This window comes from Vicugna pacos, chromosome 6 (genome assembly GCF_048564905.1).
Source record: "Vicugna pacos chromosome 6, VicPac4, whole genome shotgun sequence".
NCBI classification, from domain to species: Eukaryota; Metazoa; Chordata; class Mammalia; order Artiodactyla; family Camelidae; genus Vicugna; species Vicugna pacos.
In genome coordinates this window covers 28507877-28526757 of record NC_132992.1, presented here as the reverse complement: position 1 = coordinate 28526757, position 18881 = coordinate 28507877, and the positions used below count along the sequence as shown (strand labels likewise).

The window sequence follows — 18881 nt, the reverse complement described above, 5'->3', positions numbered from 1 at the left end:
TGGGTGAGTAGCTGTCTCTGGCAAGGGAGGGTGGTTCATCACTGAGGCCACTTCTGTGCCAGGGAGCCCTCCCTGTGGCTCGGAATGAGAGTGAAGGTAAGTTACAGGCCTAGTATTCGTGTACGCCGGTGTCTTCCTGTGAGGAATGGGGATGCTCACGTGACCTTGGATGATTCCCTTGAGTCCAAGGGAGCTGATGGCATTGAAGATGGGAAATAGTGTAGCATGGTGGGTGTGTTTTGGATTTAGAGTCTTTACTCTTAGGTTTGAGGTCCGGCTTTACCTTTCATTGCTGAGTAACTTTGGGCCAGTTAAACTCCTTAAGCCTATTCGATTATCGGCACACTGCGGACTATAATGGGCTGTACGTGATTTTCTGTGGCTATTAAAGGCGAATCCAGTGTAAGCAGCAGAAACAGTGTTTTGAAAGTAAATGGCACTGTACACATGCAACCGGCTTTCAGTGTGGCTTGTATGTGGAGATAACCAGCACGATTGGCAGGCTGTCTTGAGAAGATGGCACAGGAGAGTCCCAGTTCCCGTAATTGTCGGCTGTTCTGGTTCACTGACTCTGTTAGGACTGGAAAACAGATTGAACCAGGTTTCCTTTACTGAGGAACTGGGATTCCCCAGGAAGCTGCCTGGAGCTCTGTAGTATACTCTGGTCACCGAGCTCAGAAAAATGATTCATGTTAATACTTAGCTCCCCTGGGACCGTGAGTCTCTCATAGAAAATTTCCATAGTGTGATAAAACAGCCTAGTGGGATTGCCAGTTCCCAGTGCATTTTATACATCCTTTGTGTCTATAAGCAACCATTTGGGACCACTGGGTGGAAACATCTCATGTTTCCATCAGTAAAGCTTTCATCAGTAGACAAGAAGGTATGCAAATACAAGGCCATCAGGAGCTCACGGTGCATTTGTGAAATGCTCGGAGAGCGGCCTGGTGTTGTGGAAGAAAGGTATTCCGTGTCAGGCTCTTTACCAGCTTCTAGGTATAACCCTCCGTGGAGTCATCTATAAAAACAAGGATACAGTAATTGACGTTGAAGGACTTTGTAAAAGGCAAAGTGCCTTCTCGATGCTTTCTGTTATTACCTCAGGCTCAGGACTCTGCACGTGGTCGGTACTTGCTAGCTGGCAGTAGAGGTGAGCTACGTACGATTGAATAGTTGGATAAATTAAGGAAGTATGGGACTCAATGCCAAAATAAGTAGTACAAACAATGAATGCTTAGATGAGAATGCTCAGAGAAAGAGAGAGCAGAGTAACCAGAAATTTAAAAATCAGAAGCCTGCGTAAGTTAGGGCTGTTCTGAGGGTCTGGAAGCAAATGAGAACAACTTGACCCAAATCCCGTCTTACAGGGAAGACATGGGGTTCAAAGGTAGTTAAACAAATGTCCTGGATTCTATATCCAGCAAAGGTCACTTACTCTGACCGTGGGGTTTAGCCAGTGATTCTCAAATGTTAGCGTGGATCGGAATCTCCCAGAGGACTTGTTGAGCCCCACCCCGGAGTCTCTGATGTCTGGGGCAGGGCCAGCAACCTGCATTTCTAACTAGTGATGGGTGAAGCTAATGCTGCTGACCAGAGACCACACTTTGAGACACACTACTTTAAACAGATTCGCATTGCTCATTGTTTTGTGTGTGTTGTTTCTATTTCAACACAGAGAGCCCAAGAGGATGAACTGGTTAAAATAAGAAAGTATTACGAGACATCCAAAGAGGAAGAATTGAAGTTGCTGGATAAACCTGAGCAGTAAGGATGCTTGAACACTTTTCTGTTAGGCTAAAAGCAGAAGGGCCGTCCCTTCCTTCCTGCCTCCTGGCTCTGAATAACCCAATCTAAACTGTGCAGAGCTAAGTCACAGCAGCGTCATTCCCCTGACCTCCTGCACGCAGCAGAGTGACCTGACTGCCGGGAAAGGCAGCTGGGAGATTTGTGCTGCTGGATATCACGTCGCCACTCCTCACCCCACCCCCTCGTGACTCCCCTTTCTTGTTCTAGCAACTTGTTAATTCCTCCTAGACTAAACATTCTGGCCAAAAGGGTAACTGAGGAAGGAAGAAGTTATTGCTCTGTTTAAGGTTCTGCTGATGCAGTTAAAAAAGATGATGTCAGAGTCACAGAATTCAAACTGATTTTCTTAAATGTTGTATCCGGTAAATGGAGCCTGAACGTGCCAGCTTTCTCCCAGATTTCTCCACCTGCTCTGCCCAGGTTGGATGGGACTTTTCATCCTCCCTTTGCATGTGCTTGCACTTCTCCCCATTCACTCTCTGGAGGTGTTTACTCTCTAGTTTGGGGTGTTGTTCCATATGCTTTGAAAACCCAGAACTCTAGGGTGTAACTGAGTGACTCTTGTCCTTGGCTGGGGTCTTGGGGTCTGCTTGTGAGGGAGAAGCTTCTTGGGCTCTGCAGCCCTGAGGCTCCACCCAGGACCCTGTGAGAGCATGGGATGGGTCCAGAGCGGACAGAGGGCTCCTTGGCCTGGTGCTGCCTTGAGTGCTTCCTGCCTGATGCAGGCTAGCCTGGAGACGAGGCAAAGGATAGTAAACGAAGAGGAAAAGGAGTGATGGAGTTCAGAGTAACAGGTCATCCAAGGGTTTTAACACTTGGACTGAAACCTTTATTCCTCGCCCTTGGTTCCTCTAGAACATCCCACTCCCCATGGATGCTGAGGCTTTTAGGTTCAGAAAACCATCTCAATGACTGGGCAGGGGAATTTCTAGGTTTCCTCAGTCATGACAAACCTCTATGATAACGTGGGGAACCTTGGATGACTTGCTCTCATGTGGAGCATATGGCAGCAGCCGCCCCCCAGCACACACCCATGAAGCCTGGGGATACTGTGAGTCTGCAGATGGGCTCCCCAGCCCTTCTGTTCCACCAGCTAGAACCCCCATCCTTACTGACGCTCACCCCTGACTGATCCTGTGGACCACTCCCAAGTCACGTTTCCTAATATAGTAAATTAATTCCCACCAATGTGCTAATGGCTGAAAATGAAGTGACCGGTAATGAGATAAGACATCAACGAGGCCACGGGGAGTATCTGAGGACAGTCTCTTAGCTTAGGCTGCTGTAACAGTGTACCCTAAACTGGGCAGCTTATCAACAACAGAAATGTGTTTCTCACCGGTCCTGAGGCTGGAAGTCTGAGGTCCAGAGGCAGCATGCTTGGGTTCTGGCGAGAACCCTCTTCCAGGTTGCAGACTGCTGACTTCTCTTTGTGTCTTCATGTGGCAGGAGGCAAGCCCCTGGGTCTCTTCTGCGAAGGCCACTAACTTCTCCGAAGGGCACTGACCCCGCAAATTACTTCCCGAAGGCCCTACTTGTTACCACCATCTCAATAGGGGTTAGGAATTTGAACATATGAATCTCAGGGGATGCAAACTTGGAGACCCCATCAGGAACAATGAGGCATATCAGGTGCCTGGGTAGTGCTGACTGCGCCTCGTTAAGCAATGATCCTCTAAGCCCAGAATTGGCCAACTTCCTATAAAGGACCAGATAGCAAGTATTTTAGGCCTTGTGGACATGCAGTCTGTTGGAATGACTCGGGTTAACCATTGTAGTGCAAAAGCAACTGTAGCGTGGCTGTGCGCCAACAGCATTTTGTTTATGGATGTTGAAATTTGAATTTCATATCATTTTTACAAGTCACAAAATATCATTCTGTTGATTTTTTTTCAACCGCTTAAAAATACAGAAATCATCCTTAGCTGATGGGTCACACAAGTAAGTAGTGGGCTGAGGTTGGCCTGTGGACTCTAATTTGCCATCTGCTCTCAGCTATACGAATGGCCAACCCCATGAAATGAACCGTGGGTCCCTGCTCCTGGAAGTGCTCCCATTTTCCTTTTGTGTTAATGCCTTCCTCACTATTTTCTAGTTGTTTTTTCAGGATCAATTGCTAGCACACAGAGTAGGGGCAGCAAGTAATTAGCAGATGACTTATTATTACTGCTTTCTCTTCTGATGATCTGGATAGAAGAGCATTTTTAACATTTGCAAGTGGTCGTTGTAATGGCCTCCTGAATGTGCTGAGATCTGACAGCAAAGAGGATGGTCCTGTCGACCTGGTGATGTGCTTGGGCTCAGTGGCTAGAAGGTGAAGCCCAGAGAGGTAGGGCCTTCAGGCCTCAGTGAGTTTCACCTTTGCTTCCGACCTCTCGCACAGGGCAGCCTGTGTTTGATTTATGCCAAAGGCTGATTTTCCGGCATCTGATTTGCAAGTTGACTGCAAACATGTTTTACATACTGGAAAACATGAATCATTTATAGCTTCAGCATTGCAGTTTCTTAAGATCCTTGTGGTGCCCAGTCCTATAAATCAGAGCATGGAGAAGCTGGCCTCAACACTCACCTCATCAGCTTTCCTGTGCTGCGGTGCCAGATTTCGAAAGCCTCTTCCCACAGAGGTGACATCTGCCTGGAATCAGGCTGTCTTGAGAGCCACTCCCTCCAGTGATGGCCCTCAACTCTCTTCACATTCTGCTTGGAATGGTGGTGAAGGGAGGGGGGCTTTACTGGGTTTGATGAGACTTGACACATGCTTTTTGTGGCATGAGGACATCATCTGCTGCCTATTGGGGTGCTCCACTAAGGTCCACAGCTGCCTTGGGAACCTCCCCCACCTCCCAACATGGACACATTGACTTGCTGGAACAAGGCTCGGTTGGTGTACTCCTCTGTGGAAGAACACAGGTTAGGGCGTCCACACACACCTAAGAGGATGTCATTTGGGGGTTTGAGGGATGACAAAGCAATTGTTAGTCCCTTGAAAACAGGGGACTGTTTGCATCATTCAGCCCCTAAGTTGCTGCTGTGGAGGTGACCCAACCAGTGAGGTGCAGAACGTCTCTCCCATATACAGGCTGAAGTTACAGGCCATCCTAGGAAGCTCAGCCTGCATTAAGGAGGGAAGAGGCAGATCCCTAGTTTGTGGCTCTTTGTGGGTATTTAGTTTTTTCTATCCCTGGCCCTAGGGTATACAGTTAGCCTAGTCCAAAAGGAAATCAGTTCATAAGTATTCGTAAGCGCCACAGCCCAATGTCCAAGACCCTCTCTTGGGGGGAATGTAAAAGAGTGCCTGTCTCTGCCTTACAGGTAGAGTGTGAAACTCATTCTGGGGGATAAGATATTTATCAGACACTTTTTAGCCTTTGAAGTAACCTGTACTTTTGGTATTTTCCCAGATGAACGGGAATAGTGCTCTTCCTCAAGACTTTGCATGGCTATTTCTGGACAGAAAACCACATAAAATCATTTTCCCCACATTTTCTTCTCCAGCAAATTTTGTATCTTCACCTTCTGACCAGGTTGCCCAGGCCCCAAACCCGCGAATCATCCTGGACTCTTCTCAGCATCCCCTGGGATGGGTCAGCGCCTCTGGGAGTGACTGCTGTGGTCACTCTCACCATTCAGCCCTCTGCATCCACACGACAGGCCCTCTCACCTTCCCCCTTAGAATATTCTCACTGCTGTGAGCCTCAAATCCACCGTCACCTCCAGTCAATCAGCCAAGCGATTGCCAGGGTGATTTTCTAAAACAGAAAGCTGAAAGTACCACTGCTCTGTTTAAAACCCTTCAGTCATTCACAAAGGACACACTCTATTTTAGAACACAAAGCCCCACTTTAGCTGCTTCTCACCTTCCCCACAAGCATCACTCAGCCTGTCCAGGCTCTTGCTGCCAGTTTCTCTCATGTGTCCTGCACGAGTACCAAAGGGCTCCCGGAGACCTTGGCTAACAGGGTCCCTCCAGGGCTCCGATGCCCTGTGTGTGGTGTCCGTAGCCCCTATTCTGTAAGCTCTCCCATCACCAAGAGCACTCACCACACTCCACAGTAATTGTGGATTTATTTCTCAGGTGATCAAGAAGGAATTACATATGAGTAAGATTCTGTTCTCAGGTCTTAGCATGGTACCTGACACATTGTAAATGCTGCAGACACGTCTGAAGACTGACTGAAGTTCTTGGTGACTGACCTGCTGGTGTTTTCAATGACACGTTCCCTACAGCTCTATCCAAAAGTAGTGTGAAATTCCTGGACTTCCCTCCCCTGTCCAACTCTGGATATGCATCTTGGCCCCTGATTCTAGTCAGGCTCTGATCCCAGGGAGCCTTGTGGTTCTATTTTACTCTTTTCTGGGCAACACAAATTGGTTGAGCCTATAGGCTTGTCTCCTCAGATTGGTCCTAATCCTCCTTTTTGGAGACTGGTTATAAGTGATTGTTCATCCAGCATTTCCTTTATCTCATCTAAGTCCTCGTGTTGCCAAGTCCAAACTCATTTTGCTCGCCACAGGACAGGCCAAAAAACCAGGAGATGAGGTGTTGGGGCAAGGAATGATGACTTTATTCAGAAACACTGCAGACCGAGAAGATGGCAGACTATAATGTCCTGGAGAACCATCTTACCCAAGTCAGAATTCAGGCTCCTTTTACACTAAAAAGGGGAGGGGATGGGTGTTGGTGGTTGCAAACTTCTTGTCAGAATCCTTTGTGCTTGTAACTGTCCATGTAGGTCAGGTCACGATGTTCCTGTAAATCTCCAACAAGAGAAATGTTACTCTCAGTTCTGCAACTTCTTATCTTTATACTGGTGGAAAAGTGTTGTACCGTGGAGGTCAGAGCCCTGGGTCAGAGGGCTCTCCTGTGCATTTCAGGCTGGAGGCAGCATTCTTTTCCACAAGGTGAAGAAGCAGCAGAACGAAGCCAAGGAACAGAGCACAGGATTAGAGCTAAAGGAGCAGCTCCAATACAGAGTCAGATTTGTTCTTCCCTGTTGTGCTTGCTGGTGTGCTGAGGTGTTGGTCTATATATTCTCTCCATAAACTCTTCACTCACTGGTTCATTGAAACAAGGAAGTATACATCCTCCGGAGATCTGGGTCCTACTTAGGGAATAACGTCTCATGGTCACATTTGAAAGGGGAGAAACACAGGGCACTACCCTCGAGGTAATTCTCAGCAGCATCTGAGTAAGTAAAATTTCCCAAGATTCACTGCAGGACCCTATGCCGCCAGTTGCGCAAGCTTTTTACTGCTTACGTTTGTCAAGACTGGTGACACCTCTAATCTCAGTCGTAAATGAATCAGTGGTTTAATACTAATTTTACGAAGAAACAATTTTGCATATAGAGTCTAATTTTTCCATCTTGACCTAATTCAGAGTTTCTTTGGGTTTCCACACTCAAATCCCATCAAATGGTTTTCGTAATAATCAGAGTTACAAAACTTTAAAACAAAAGTGTGTTTTCTTTTCCAGGCATTCTTTGCTTAATCTGTCATTAAAAAAAAAAAAGGATTATTATGACCTGGTTGTAGGATAAATAAGAAAAACAGCTGATTGTTAGAATCTTATTAAAACTCAAACTTCCCTAAAAGTGAAGTAAAAGAGGCACAGAGTATTAGTGAAGGGGATTTCTTTGGTTAGGGAAAGAAAGGGACTCCAGCTTTGCTCCTATGTAAAAGCATTCTTGGTAAGAGAGTGCAGAATGTCAAAGTAATGGTGTTATGGCTTGACCACGACTTTCAGAAATATCAGTTAATCATCATTTCAGCCCCAAAATGAATTTAATAGCTGTGAGTGGATTCCCTCCCTTTCTGACTTCATGTCCAAGTCTTTCCATCCACTTTAGTTTATACCCCTTCCTCTGGTGGTTGGCCTAGAGAGTGTGGAGTTCTTCCAACTTAATTTTGCAAAGGGCACCAGTTCCCAGCTGCTCAGACAGTGAGCTTCTGTGTGTGGGTCAGTACTCACCTTGAGCTTTGAGATCTGTCTTGCCATAGTTTTCAAGAAACTTTAGCTTGTGTTCACTTAATGAGTGCCTGCTTTGTTCCAAGCATGGAGCTGTGAACTCTTGTCTACATAGCTAAGTTTATGTGGAGAAGTAAACAAATATCTGTAGAATAGAATCATTACAGACTGTTATCTAATTGAGCAATAAATAGTAGTAATCTCACTTCAGAGTTTTTTTTAAATCATTTGTCTATAGACATTTACCTCAAGTCTTAGCCTGTGTGAATATACCTTTAGAGGATACTGCATTATAAAAGGAGTTTATTGTGGGTTTTTTTTTTCAGACACTAAAGATTAATGCTTTCCATTTGGATTTAGTCTTACTTGGGTAGCAAGAAATCAATAACTTGATGTGGTTCAGTACACTTGCATTAACTTTGTGTTCTTAAAGTAATTCATATACTATAAAAATCCACTTTATTTAAAAAGTTTTGTTCTTTATACAGTTTTAAAGGCTACTTTACATTTACAATTATTACAGAATATTGGCTATATTCTTCATGTTGTACAATACATCCTTGAACCTATCTTATACGCAATAGTTTGTACCTTTCACTCCCCCACCCCTATGTTACCCCTCTACCTCCTTACTGGTAACCACCAGTTTGTTCTCTATATCTATGGGTCTGCTTCTTTTTTGTTATATTCACTACTTTGCTGTATTTTTTAGATTCCACACATAAGTGATATCATACAGTATTTGTCTTTCTCTGTCTTACTTATTTCACTTAGCATAATGTCCTCCCAGTCCATCTATGTTGCTACAAATGGCAAAATTTCATTCTTTTTTATAGCTGAGTAGTATTCCATTGTGTGTGTGTGTGTGTGTGTGTGTGTGTGTGTGTGTGTGTGTGTGTGTATACACATCTTCTTTATCCAGTCACCTGTTGATGGACATTTAGGTTGCTTCCATATCTTGACAGTTGTAAATAATGCTGCTTTGAACATTGGGGTGTATGTGTCTGTTTGAATTACTGTTTTGATACTTTTGCAGATATGTACCCAGGAGTGGACTTGCTGGGTCATATAGTACTATTTTTAGCTTTTTGAGAAACCTCCATACTATTTTCCATAGAGGCTACACCAACTTACAATCCCACCGATGGTGTACGAGGGTTACCTTTTCCCTACATCCTCACCAACATTTGTTATTTGTGTTCCCTTTGATGATAGCCATTCTGACAGGTGTGAGATGATGTCTAGAAGCCCATTTTTAGAAGTGGCTCTGTTGTCAGCAGTAGGACACATACTCGTGGAGTCCCTTGAGCCTGCCTAGTTGGTACCTTTATGATTGTTCAGTTGACCTTGTCAAATAAGGAATGCTCTCAAGGAGAATCTTTTTCTGCTGTCTTTTTATTTTCCTTGTGATTGTGTATGAAGCCTGATGATTCATTCTTAATTTTTACAGATTTCTGCATGAGTTGGCCCAGATCCCTAATTTTGCTGAACGTGCCCAGTGCATCATCTTCAGATCTGTCTTCTCTGAGGGTATCACTGCCTTGCACCGGAAGGTAGAGATCATCACCCAGGCTTCTAAGGTATGTCTGCTGCCTCATTTAAAGATGGCTTGGCCCTTCTTGGGGGTAAAGGAGGGAGTGGGCAGTAGGAAAGAGCAAGTAGAGTCCCTTTGTAGAAAAATTTTGGACTCAAGATAGTATGTTTTCCTGAATGTGACTGTGATAATTATCCTCAGGATGATCGTGTATGTGCATGCAGGTGAGTGAGAAAGAAAGAAAGAAGGGGTGCAGACTGACAGAAGGAGAAAGGGAGGGAAACATGACACTTCTACAGATTCCTTCTCAAATATGCCAAATGCCTCCCAGTGTAGGTGCCAGCCACTTAAAACCAACCTAAGTCGAGTAGAATTTGTTTTCCACTTGGTCTAGATGGCAGAAGAGATTTGTCTTAGACCGGTGCCTTGGATCATCTGAAATGTGCCTACACAGTGAAATAAAATGACTCTAGACACTTGATAAATGAAATAAATGATTATGATAATGAGTGATGGGTAAATAAATTTTTGTTGGCTTTCTCACACTGCTGTTCATTATAATAAGTGAAATTCTAGCACCTGGCTTTTTCCTCACCATGACCCATGTTCTTAAGGACATGACGGTCCTCCACAAATACTGTACTGTTCAGTGGCTGGTCTGAAGGCATGGTTTTTTCCCTTCTAAAATATAAAAGATTTCAGTAAAGAAAGCATAAATATCACCAAAATATATAATATACACCCTAGAAGACAGGAGCAGAAGTCAGCCTAAAGCTTCACTTAGCTTGCTTTCTTTACCCTAAAATAAAGGAAAATAAAATTGGCTAAATCTATAGAGAAGGGTAAAAGGTATCAACTTGAAAATTTGCACTTGGAGCAAAAAAAAAAAAAAAGGGAGAAATAAATGAGACGGAGAGCTGAAGAAACCGCCAAGCAGCTTGAAATTGTAAAAGTTAATAGACAGGTCAGCAAACGCTTAATATACAGAGCCTATGGCCTTGAAATGCATGATTGTAGCTCACCCCTGAGGATTATTTCCAGAGATAAGGAAGCATAGACTTGCTGTTGTATCTACCCTCCACTTAACTGTGCTGTTTGTACAGATACATGGTCCAAAGTGACCCCAAACCCTTTCTACTCAGAAGCCACCAGATACAAAGCCCAAGTGTAACGACTCTTTCTTCAGTTTCTAAATCCCTGAAGATAAGTATTTTAAAAATAAAACTGGCTCAACTGGAAATCTAAACACCAGTATTTAATATTCATTATTAAAACACGCACAGTTTGTGAGTCATTGCAAGGGTAGAAAAGGATGGCTATGAACGAATTTTTTTTAAGACACTTACGGCTCAATGAAGTGTATCTTCCGTTTCACCCGCTGTGAATCCGGTTGGTGATAGGCCAGCAAACAGCCTATCAGGTGCTCAGTGAGTATTTGTTGTTGTGCGTTCAGAGTTCAGCGCGGTAATAATCGGTGTTTGCCTTCCCAGGGTTTGCTGCACATGAAGAGTGTGAAGGATATTTTAGCTCTCATTCTGGCTTTTGGAAATTACATGAATGGAGGAAATAGGACTCGGGGCCAAGCAGATGGATACAGCTTAGAAATTCTGCCCAAACTCAAGGACGTCAAAAGTCGGGTATTTATTTATTTTTCATAACGAATACGTATGATCTGCCATTATTTTCCTTCTATACCTTCAATGTTAAAAAAAAAAAAGGGTTCCTGATTCTTTCATTCATCTCTATCTTCCCCCTAACAGTACAGTTCTTTCCTTGGCTTTCTTTTGACTTTTGACTAAGGATAGGTTTTTCATGTTTGATCTTTTCTTGATGACATGATCCCCAATATTTGTTTGCTCGAAAACACACAATTAGATGTTGAACTGCTGTGCGAGAATAAAGCAAGACGCCTATAGTATTAGGCATAGCACAAGGCTCACGTCTGCCTGGAGCTGCTGTTGGCGACTTGTAATTTACTCAGTCCCGAGTAGGGAGCACCGTTGAGTCAGCAGTGGAGCCTGAGCATTTGAATTACTCTTTGGCCCACAGCAATTGGGCCGGGGGTCTACTGTCAGACCCTCTGAGCCTGATTATCATTTGGCTCCACACCCCTGCAGAGTCACCTCTTTGGAAACAACCAGCCCGTATCTAGGCAGCCCATGGAGGGCAGGGGCAATGGAGAGAGGGGGAAACACACAGGCAAATTAGAATTAGACCCACGTGAGCAAGATACAAAGGCTGCCTTGTGGGAGGGCCTGCTCTCCCCTGGGGTCCCAGGGCCATAAAGCGGCAGGGTGTTCCTTTTAAGCCCTCCTGATTGTTTTTCACGCCATTAAGGACACACTTTTTTTTTTTTTTGAAAGGTGGGAAGGAAGGGATGGTTTTCTGTTCCCTTTCGCCCCCTCCCCCCTCCCTCCCTTCTTGGTTAATGCCAGAAAATGTTGAGACAGTGTTTGGGTTGGTTGGTGGTTTGTCTTAACCATTGACTCACAGAGATGGAGGATTATCTGTTTGGTTTTTTTCACTCTCAAGGCATAGTGTAAAATCATGTCTTTATTTAGATGCCATAAAAAATGGATGGGACAAGAGGGGAGGAGGAAAATCTTGCCAGTCTCAAACAGAATTAGAACCAGGGAGCACGAACTAAAAGTATTAGAGTTACAAAGTGATATTTCAGCTCTTCGGCGGTAGGTATAATGTGGCCGAGTCTCATGTGAATGATTTTCATTTAAGCTTCTCTTTTAAACCTAGGATAATGGGATTAATCTGGTGGACTATGTCGTGAAGTACTACCTGCGTTACTATGATCAGGTAAGAAGTGGCATTATGTGGAAAACTACACTAATGGGGTTTCAACTCTTGCATGTTGTTGGCATTCAGAAATTGGATGATGGATAGGTGGATGAGTTTCAAGTCCAGTGTAGAATTTGAGAGCTATCCAGCCTCCTTGGTTTACAGATGGGAACGCTGAAGCCAAGGGAGTTTAGCTGACTCTGGTAAAGAGAAGCATTATTCAGTGGCACAAATCTACTGACTCCTAAGCCACACAGCTTCAGAGACCCCCAGTTATCTCAGTGTCTTCTGACCAGATTGTGGGGATCTCCATGAAATCTATATCCATCCAGTAATAGGTTATATTTGAAACTAGCTGCTGGGATGCAAACCAAAGTTTTGGAAATTAAAATGCAGTAATACCCACCACTTTATCAACAGTGTTCATCTGTGAACAAGTTGAAGATGTGGAATTTGAAATCCATCCTCTCTGCTTAGATTACATCGGTAATTAGAAATAAAAATTTCTGTGCGAATCTACCTGAGCGCAATTTTCTGTGTTTTAGTCCTTCTCATTAAGTTGAGAACAAGGAGTCCTAGCTTTGAGAAGAAAGAGGTACTGTTGTGAGTTGTTGAGAAACCTAGCAATCAATAAATGGAAAAAGTCTCGGGAAAATGTTGTCAGGAGTCCTGCTTAACTGTCCACATAAGCAGAGTTTTCCCTAGGTACCAAGGACTGAAAAGTAAAGATTCCATGGCCTTGTTTTCCAGAGGCCTACGGTTTCCTCCAGAAGACAAGCTAAGCACTGTTGAAGTGTGTAGTCATCTCTTTTACCCTCCCGGTGGGCTTGTCTAACTGTTGTCAGTGTATCTACCACCAGACATACCATTCCCTTGTGCATAGAAGTCACTGAGTAATTACCTAGTATCCTGGCATTGCGCCTTGAGGTCCAGGACTCACTTTTGTCTCTTTTCTTAGTGTCTGCAATGTGGGAGCTGGATAAATACTTGCTGAGTTTAATGTATTGTAAATATAAGTGGCGTCTGTAAGGAAATAGATATGAAGAGGTGAGAGCTATTTCATGGTAGAGTGGGGCAGGTGTGTTGAGTTTCAGGCAATTATGTACCATACCCCAAATCCTGACAGTAGGTACCAGTGTGGCAGAAGAAGTATTCTGAAGAATCTTGAGGTAATAGTTCAAAGTCAAGGTTGGCATGAGCGTATTTACCTCATCATGTGTGCCTCAACCAAGTCAGATGCATGGTGTAGAAAGGATGGAATTTCCCTGTGGAATTTAACGTTCATTGGAGAGAGCTAAACGCAGTGGAATGGACTTCACAGAGGAACATCCTACAGTAAGATTAGCTTCAAACACAGGATGGTCCAGATTAGGAAAAATAAGAAGTCAACTTTTGTGTGGCACTCTCCTCATTTTCACTGTGCAAAATGTGTTTCACTCAACACGAGCATCAAATGATGTGATTTATTAAATGATCCCCTCCCTCTGAGAAGCGTAAGTGATGATTTTTGTGGTTAGTGGTGATGAGCAATTAAAAGAAGGAAGGTGAATCCTGCTCTAGGCTTCCTTCCACTCGTGTGTAGTTTTTGGTCCAAGTCTAGGTCCATGTGAAGTTTCAAGAAACCCGTCTAGAGCCATGTCTTTTGAACTCTTAATTGAGCAACTTCCACAAGTACTGCTACCAGGCTGGTTTGCTCAGCAGCATTTTCTTTTTTTCTAGCTTGAAGAAAATGAAGCCAGGAATGAATCTGATAAAAAAAATAATTTTGGAAAATCGAAAGAGATATGCGTGAGTTTTTCCAGTGTAGATTACCATGGAGTTTGGTGGCCAGCATCTTAGATGTCGCTCCATCTTGGCACTCAGACTACTGCACTGTTTCCCTTGTTTTCAAAGCAGTAACATAAGTAGAGAAAGATGAAAAATAGCACACTGATCATGCAAAATGCTGTTCTGATCAAATGAGGAAAACCACCTTCTCCTATCATCCCAAGTAAGGCTCCAGGTCTTAAAGGAAGGGAGAGGAGTCCAGGGAATTCTTGAAACCACCAGAAAATGGTATAATAAGTTAGGTGTCTCCTGTCCAAGGTGCAAACTTCGCAGAGCAGCATTTTATAAGCTCTCTGTAACGGCACTGAACAAAGTTTATGGGTAGGCCAGATAGTATGCATTCTATGAAGAAGAAGACACAGTTCCTGCCTTCAGAGAGTTTGTAGTCTAGTAGGGAAGACACACAAGCTAACAAGGCAATTTTTAAATTAATGTTGTGCTAACTAGGTAAATACCAGGGACTCCTGGAAACCCCCAAGTGCTGGGGCTTAGAGGAGACCTTCAAGGAAGTGATACCTGTTTTAAGACTTGAAGGATGCATATGAACAAGGAGGTGTGAGGAGAGGCCAGGTGAGGGTTGGAAAGGGACAGTTTTATAGACAAAAGCCTAGAGGTGAGAGATGGTGGCCTGTTCTGTTATTTTCTGCACGTTTAGGAGAGGGAGGTAGAGATAGGGGAAGGGAGAAATCAGGCTGGAGATGGAGACAGAGGCCAGATCATAAAGTGCCTTGTAAAGCAGTTTTAGGGTTTGGAATTAGTCCTAATGGCAGGAGGGAAGATGGAATGTGAAGGAAAGCTGGCAAAGTAGCCTGTGCAGAGAGAGGAATAATTGAAGACTGCCTGAGACACGCAGGATACAAAGCTTATATTAAACAAGTCGGGGAGAGGGCAAGCTGGGCTGGAAAAGATATTTGAGGCTCTGCTTGTCTTTCAACATGAGTATAGATTGTGTCCCTCAAGAGGTTCCTCACCTTAGATCCTCTGTTAGGCATAGCGTGGAGCTTGTTAAAACTCTACCCCACCACGGCCTTGTAAGTATTTGCTAAGATAAGCCAAAAACATTAGGAACGTCTTTACAGATAAGTGAAGAATTTGATCACACACCACATACACACACATACACACATACAGACACACAGGCATGAGTTTTAAGCTGCAGGGGAAGGCAGGTAGAAGCATAACGGAGGGCAGTGGTTTCCTCCACTGCAGCGCTGCCTTGTCCAGTACCTGACAGTTCACAGCCGTTGGCACATCCCAGAGACGAGTTATCTAATTGCTACCATGTGACACTCAACAGGGACTTGAAACCTAAGTGCTTTCATGTGTTCTTCCTATGCTTTTTCCCCTGGGAGCGGCGTGTCTAAGATTAGGACATACCTGACCATTCTCTCTTTGATTCAAGAGGCAAAGGGGAAACCAGCCTCTGCCGGAGCCCTGGCCATAGCCAGCCTCAGTGACAGTAAGACCAAAACGATACCATGAAAGACATGAAAGCGCTTCTAAGTGACCAGTCCAAAGGTGGGGATGGCAGAAGAGCATTGCCATGATTCTTACCACCCGATGAAAGATGCATTGGAATTTCAACTGAAAGTGACCATCAGGAAGTATAATGTACTTTTGTTTCCCGTATATTCTAGGAAGCAGGAACGGAAAAGAGCGTTTTCCCCTTGCCCGAGCCACAAGATTTCTTTCTGGCCTCCCAAGTCAAATTTGAAGACCTTATAAAAGATTTGAAAAAACTGAAGAGACAACTAGAAGGTAACGGGAACTGATCCCTTGTGACGATGATAAGATTTTTTTACAAAAATGATTTAAGAGAATTATTTATATCTGGCTCACGGATGGCGCTGGTCAGAGTTTGGTTATGGTACGCTGCCGTCCCTATGAATCTGTGTGCTATATGGAGGCAGTTTTTACACATCCCTCTCTTTTATTAGTGTTAATCTGCGCTTACTGTATAGACAGCTTGTTACATCTATGCTTTCCAACATCTAATAGATACAATGTTAATAATAATAACAGCAACCCCTTTTTTGAATTCTTACTGTTGTCTCACAAGATTCTTATAACAACACGAATAAGCTGAAACTACACTAAGTCCATTTTATAGGGGAGAAAAATGAGGCTTAGAGAAGCTGTATTCCCACGGCCAGTGAGAGGCAGATCAGGTCTAATTAGAAAATCTCCTGCATTGCATTTTTAAGCTAGTTCACTATGCTTGCTGCCTTCTCTCTCTCTCTCTCTCTCTCTCTCTCTCTCTCTCTCTCTCTCTCTCTCTCTCTCACTCTCTCTCTCTCTCGCGTGTGCGCACGCACACATGTCCCTATATGTTTGGTTTATGTATATGAGTCTAGTAATGATGGCGTCACCCGTAGTAAACATTCTATTTTAGTTTAATTTACATTTTTAATTATCTCAAGCAAAATGCTGAAAGCCCTTCTTGGCTGTTTTAAAAGGTGGAAGTATGTCTCTCTTGGGCAGGAATTTTCCTTCGGCCTTTCTCGAGTCTTGTGTTTTCGCTGTGGAGACATCTCCTTGTCCAAGAATATAAATACTCGCCTTGGAGCTTGTGTAACTCCGGGTGAGGGGCTCTGAGGAGGATTTAGGGAGCGTGTTAATGTGGAAATGGGGCCCAGAGCGCCAGAAGCAGAGCTTGAGGAAATGGAGAGCTTGCACCAGGAATATTTTTACACTAAGACATAAAATAAACATTTTAAAAATGTTTATTGTGAAAGAGTGCTCAGAAATCTAAGTCTTAGACGGAGGACAGCTTGGAAATGGAAGTAAAGTGGGAAAGATCTGCTCCCGGTGGTAGGGCGAGCCGTTTATTTTTACTTTGGGCATAAAACTGGCTTAAATAAGGATCGTGGTTACAAGTGAATATTTTTACCTTGTAAATTATTTTTAAAGGAACATGTGGATTTTCTTTTTCCCCCGCTGTTGATGTGGTTGAGAGCGTGAATTCAACCAAATGGATGCTCCGCTCAGGAATGCGATACGTGACCTTGTGATCCTTCTTTTTCCTCTTCTGAACAACTGGAAGTTTTCTCCTTGACTAAGATGAGAAACTTGATTCCTGCTGTAAGAGAGCGGAGTCAGCCATCACGGGGCAGTTGCCTCTGTCCCTTCTCGGTGGCCGACTTAGGGCCCTGGCCTGTCGTCTGGATGACTTCGCAGTACCCCAGAGGACCTGTGCTTGTTCATGCCGTGGCCATCCCTGACAGCCCATCCTCTCTCGTCCCTCGGCCCTCATGAAGCGTGGGCCCTGCCCTCTCATGTAATCTTTTGAGCCAAAATCCGATCTAGGTTGGCTCTTTGCTCGTCTCCTGCCTTCCTTCCATGGGCTGCCTTTTTCAGGCATCTGGGGTGGGCCCCTCCCTTTGTCATCCTTGTGTGTTTGATGATAAACCACAAAGGGAGAAGAAGAGTGAGCTGGGAGGGCAGTGGAGAGACAGGGGCTCCCCCAAAGCCCTCTGCATGGGGTGGGCCTTATTTTCTCTGGAGGGGTCCTTGGTGTCATCTTAGATCTCTCAGTATTCAACCCACAGTCTCCTCAGTCAGTTTTAAGGAAATACAAGAACTTCTGAAGCTGGAGGAGCTGCCTTATGAAGGAAAACTGCACACCACCGCCGTTGTTTTTCTTCTTCGCGATAGACCTCCCCAAAAGATGTGACGTGTACCACGAAGGCTGATGAGGAAATTGGGGGTCCCCCCCGCGCGTTGACTATTTAAACAAAAATGCCTTGCTAATCTTTAGAGATGCCAGTGTTTTTAATACATGAAAGGCACCTAGTAAATATTTAAAGAAAATGCAGACCACGGATTCCCTAATGAATTTCTTCTCCTCCTAAATCCCATCTGGCAAGATGGCCGGCGTGGTGGCGGTCCGTTTCATCTCCCATCCCCACTCAGGTTCAGCTCCTTTTCCATAAGGCCTTGGTGTGAGCCGAGATTGAATGTTTAATTGAAGAGGACATAATTTTCACACATACAGCAAAGATTTGATGAGGCTTTGAGGTTTATTGTAGCCATTAAAGTGTCGTGGCTGCTGGCAAAACCCCAGAAAATGTCTAAAGCTAAACCAGATGTGATCAGCAAATTTCGAGAAGGCCCAGGCCCTGGTTCTCCAGGCAGGCGTAGCCTTTTAAAAGAAAATTGTTTTGAGTAGCAAGAACCACACCTTAACAATAGGGTGTGTGAGTTAAACTATGGGTGATGGTTGTATAGACATCACTGACGGAAGCAGAGGTGGACGATAAGCATCTTTCCTAGCGACAAGAGCTTCGAATAGCACTTTTATGTTGGTAAACGCAGCAAGGAGTTGAGGATAAGAGATCGCTGCAGTGTACTGCGTGATCACCATCAGGTGCTTTATGTATATCATCTCTTTAAGTCCATACAAGGACCCTTTGAGGCAGGTATTTTTTTATACATCTCTCACAAGAGGTGGAAACTGAAGTTCCTGGTGCTCAAGGAACTTGCCACATTACTCCACAGATGGCAACCTCGCTGCGTTTTGCAACTAAATGTGACTCTGAGGCCTGTACTAGTGATTTATTGTGCCCCAGGCCCAGCAGTCTCCATGTCTGATCAGAGGTCACAACAGAAAGATACGTGTTCAAGGCATAAAGCCTCATGAAGATACAAACAATAGAAAGAGTTACTGAATGTGTGTGCCTGAGTGTGAGTGTGTGCAAACACTCTCCTCGAATCATATATGTAGACCCTCAGTCAGATGGAGACAAAGAAAAGACCTTAATTTGCATGGGAGATGCGGGGGGGAAGACGTGAGAGAGATGGGTTACAAGGCAAACACTGCCGTGTGGGATTAAGAACTCGGGCCTTGGAATTAGATTGATACCTTCTACTGGTTTGGTGAGAGCAAGATCTTGTCAAGTTACATAACCATAAAAAGTCTTCCCTCACCGGTAAAATAGGACAATGACAGCACCT

The 18881-nt window shown here is 44.2% G+C and overlaps 1 protein-coding gene across 19 annotated transcripts in view; it reads left to right on the top strand.

The window, feature by feature from the left end:
• FMN1 (formin 1) overlaps positions 1-18881 on the top strand; it is a 432624-nt gene that overhangs the window by 246031 nt on the left and 167712 nt on the right. For 18 of the 19 annotated variants that reach the window (XR_012073400.1, XR_012073398.1, XR_012073396.1 and 15 more), the window contains 5 exons: positions 1676-1764; positions 9225-9354; positions 10799-10945; positions 12060-12119; positions 15566-15686. Coding sequence is in view for 12 of the 19 variants with exons in the window: in XM_072962721.1 (XP_072818822.1) it covers positions 1676-1764; positions 9225-9354; positions 10799-10945; positions 12060-12119; positions 15566-15686 (547 nt within the window). In the remaining 7 variants the exon portion in view is untranslated. Of the gene's footprint in view, positions 1-1675; positions 1765-9224; positions 9355-10798; positions 10946-12059; positions 12120-15565; positions 15687-16838; positions 17966-18881 lie in introns of those variants that run through there. The other variant, XM_072962728.1, reaches the window with a different exon arrangement.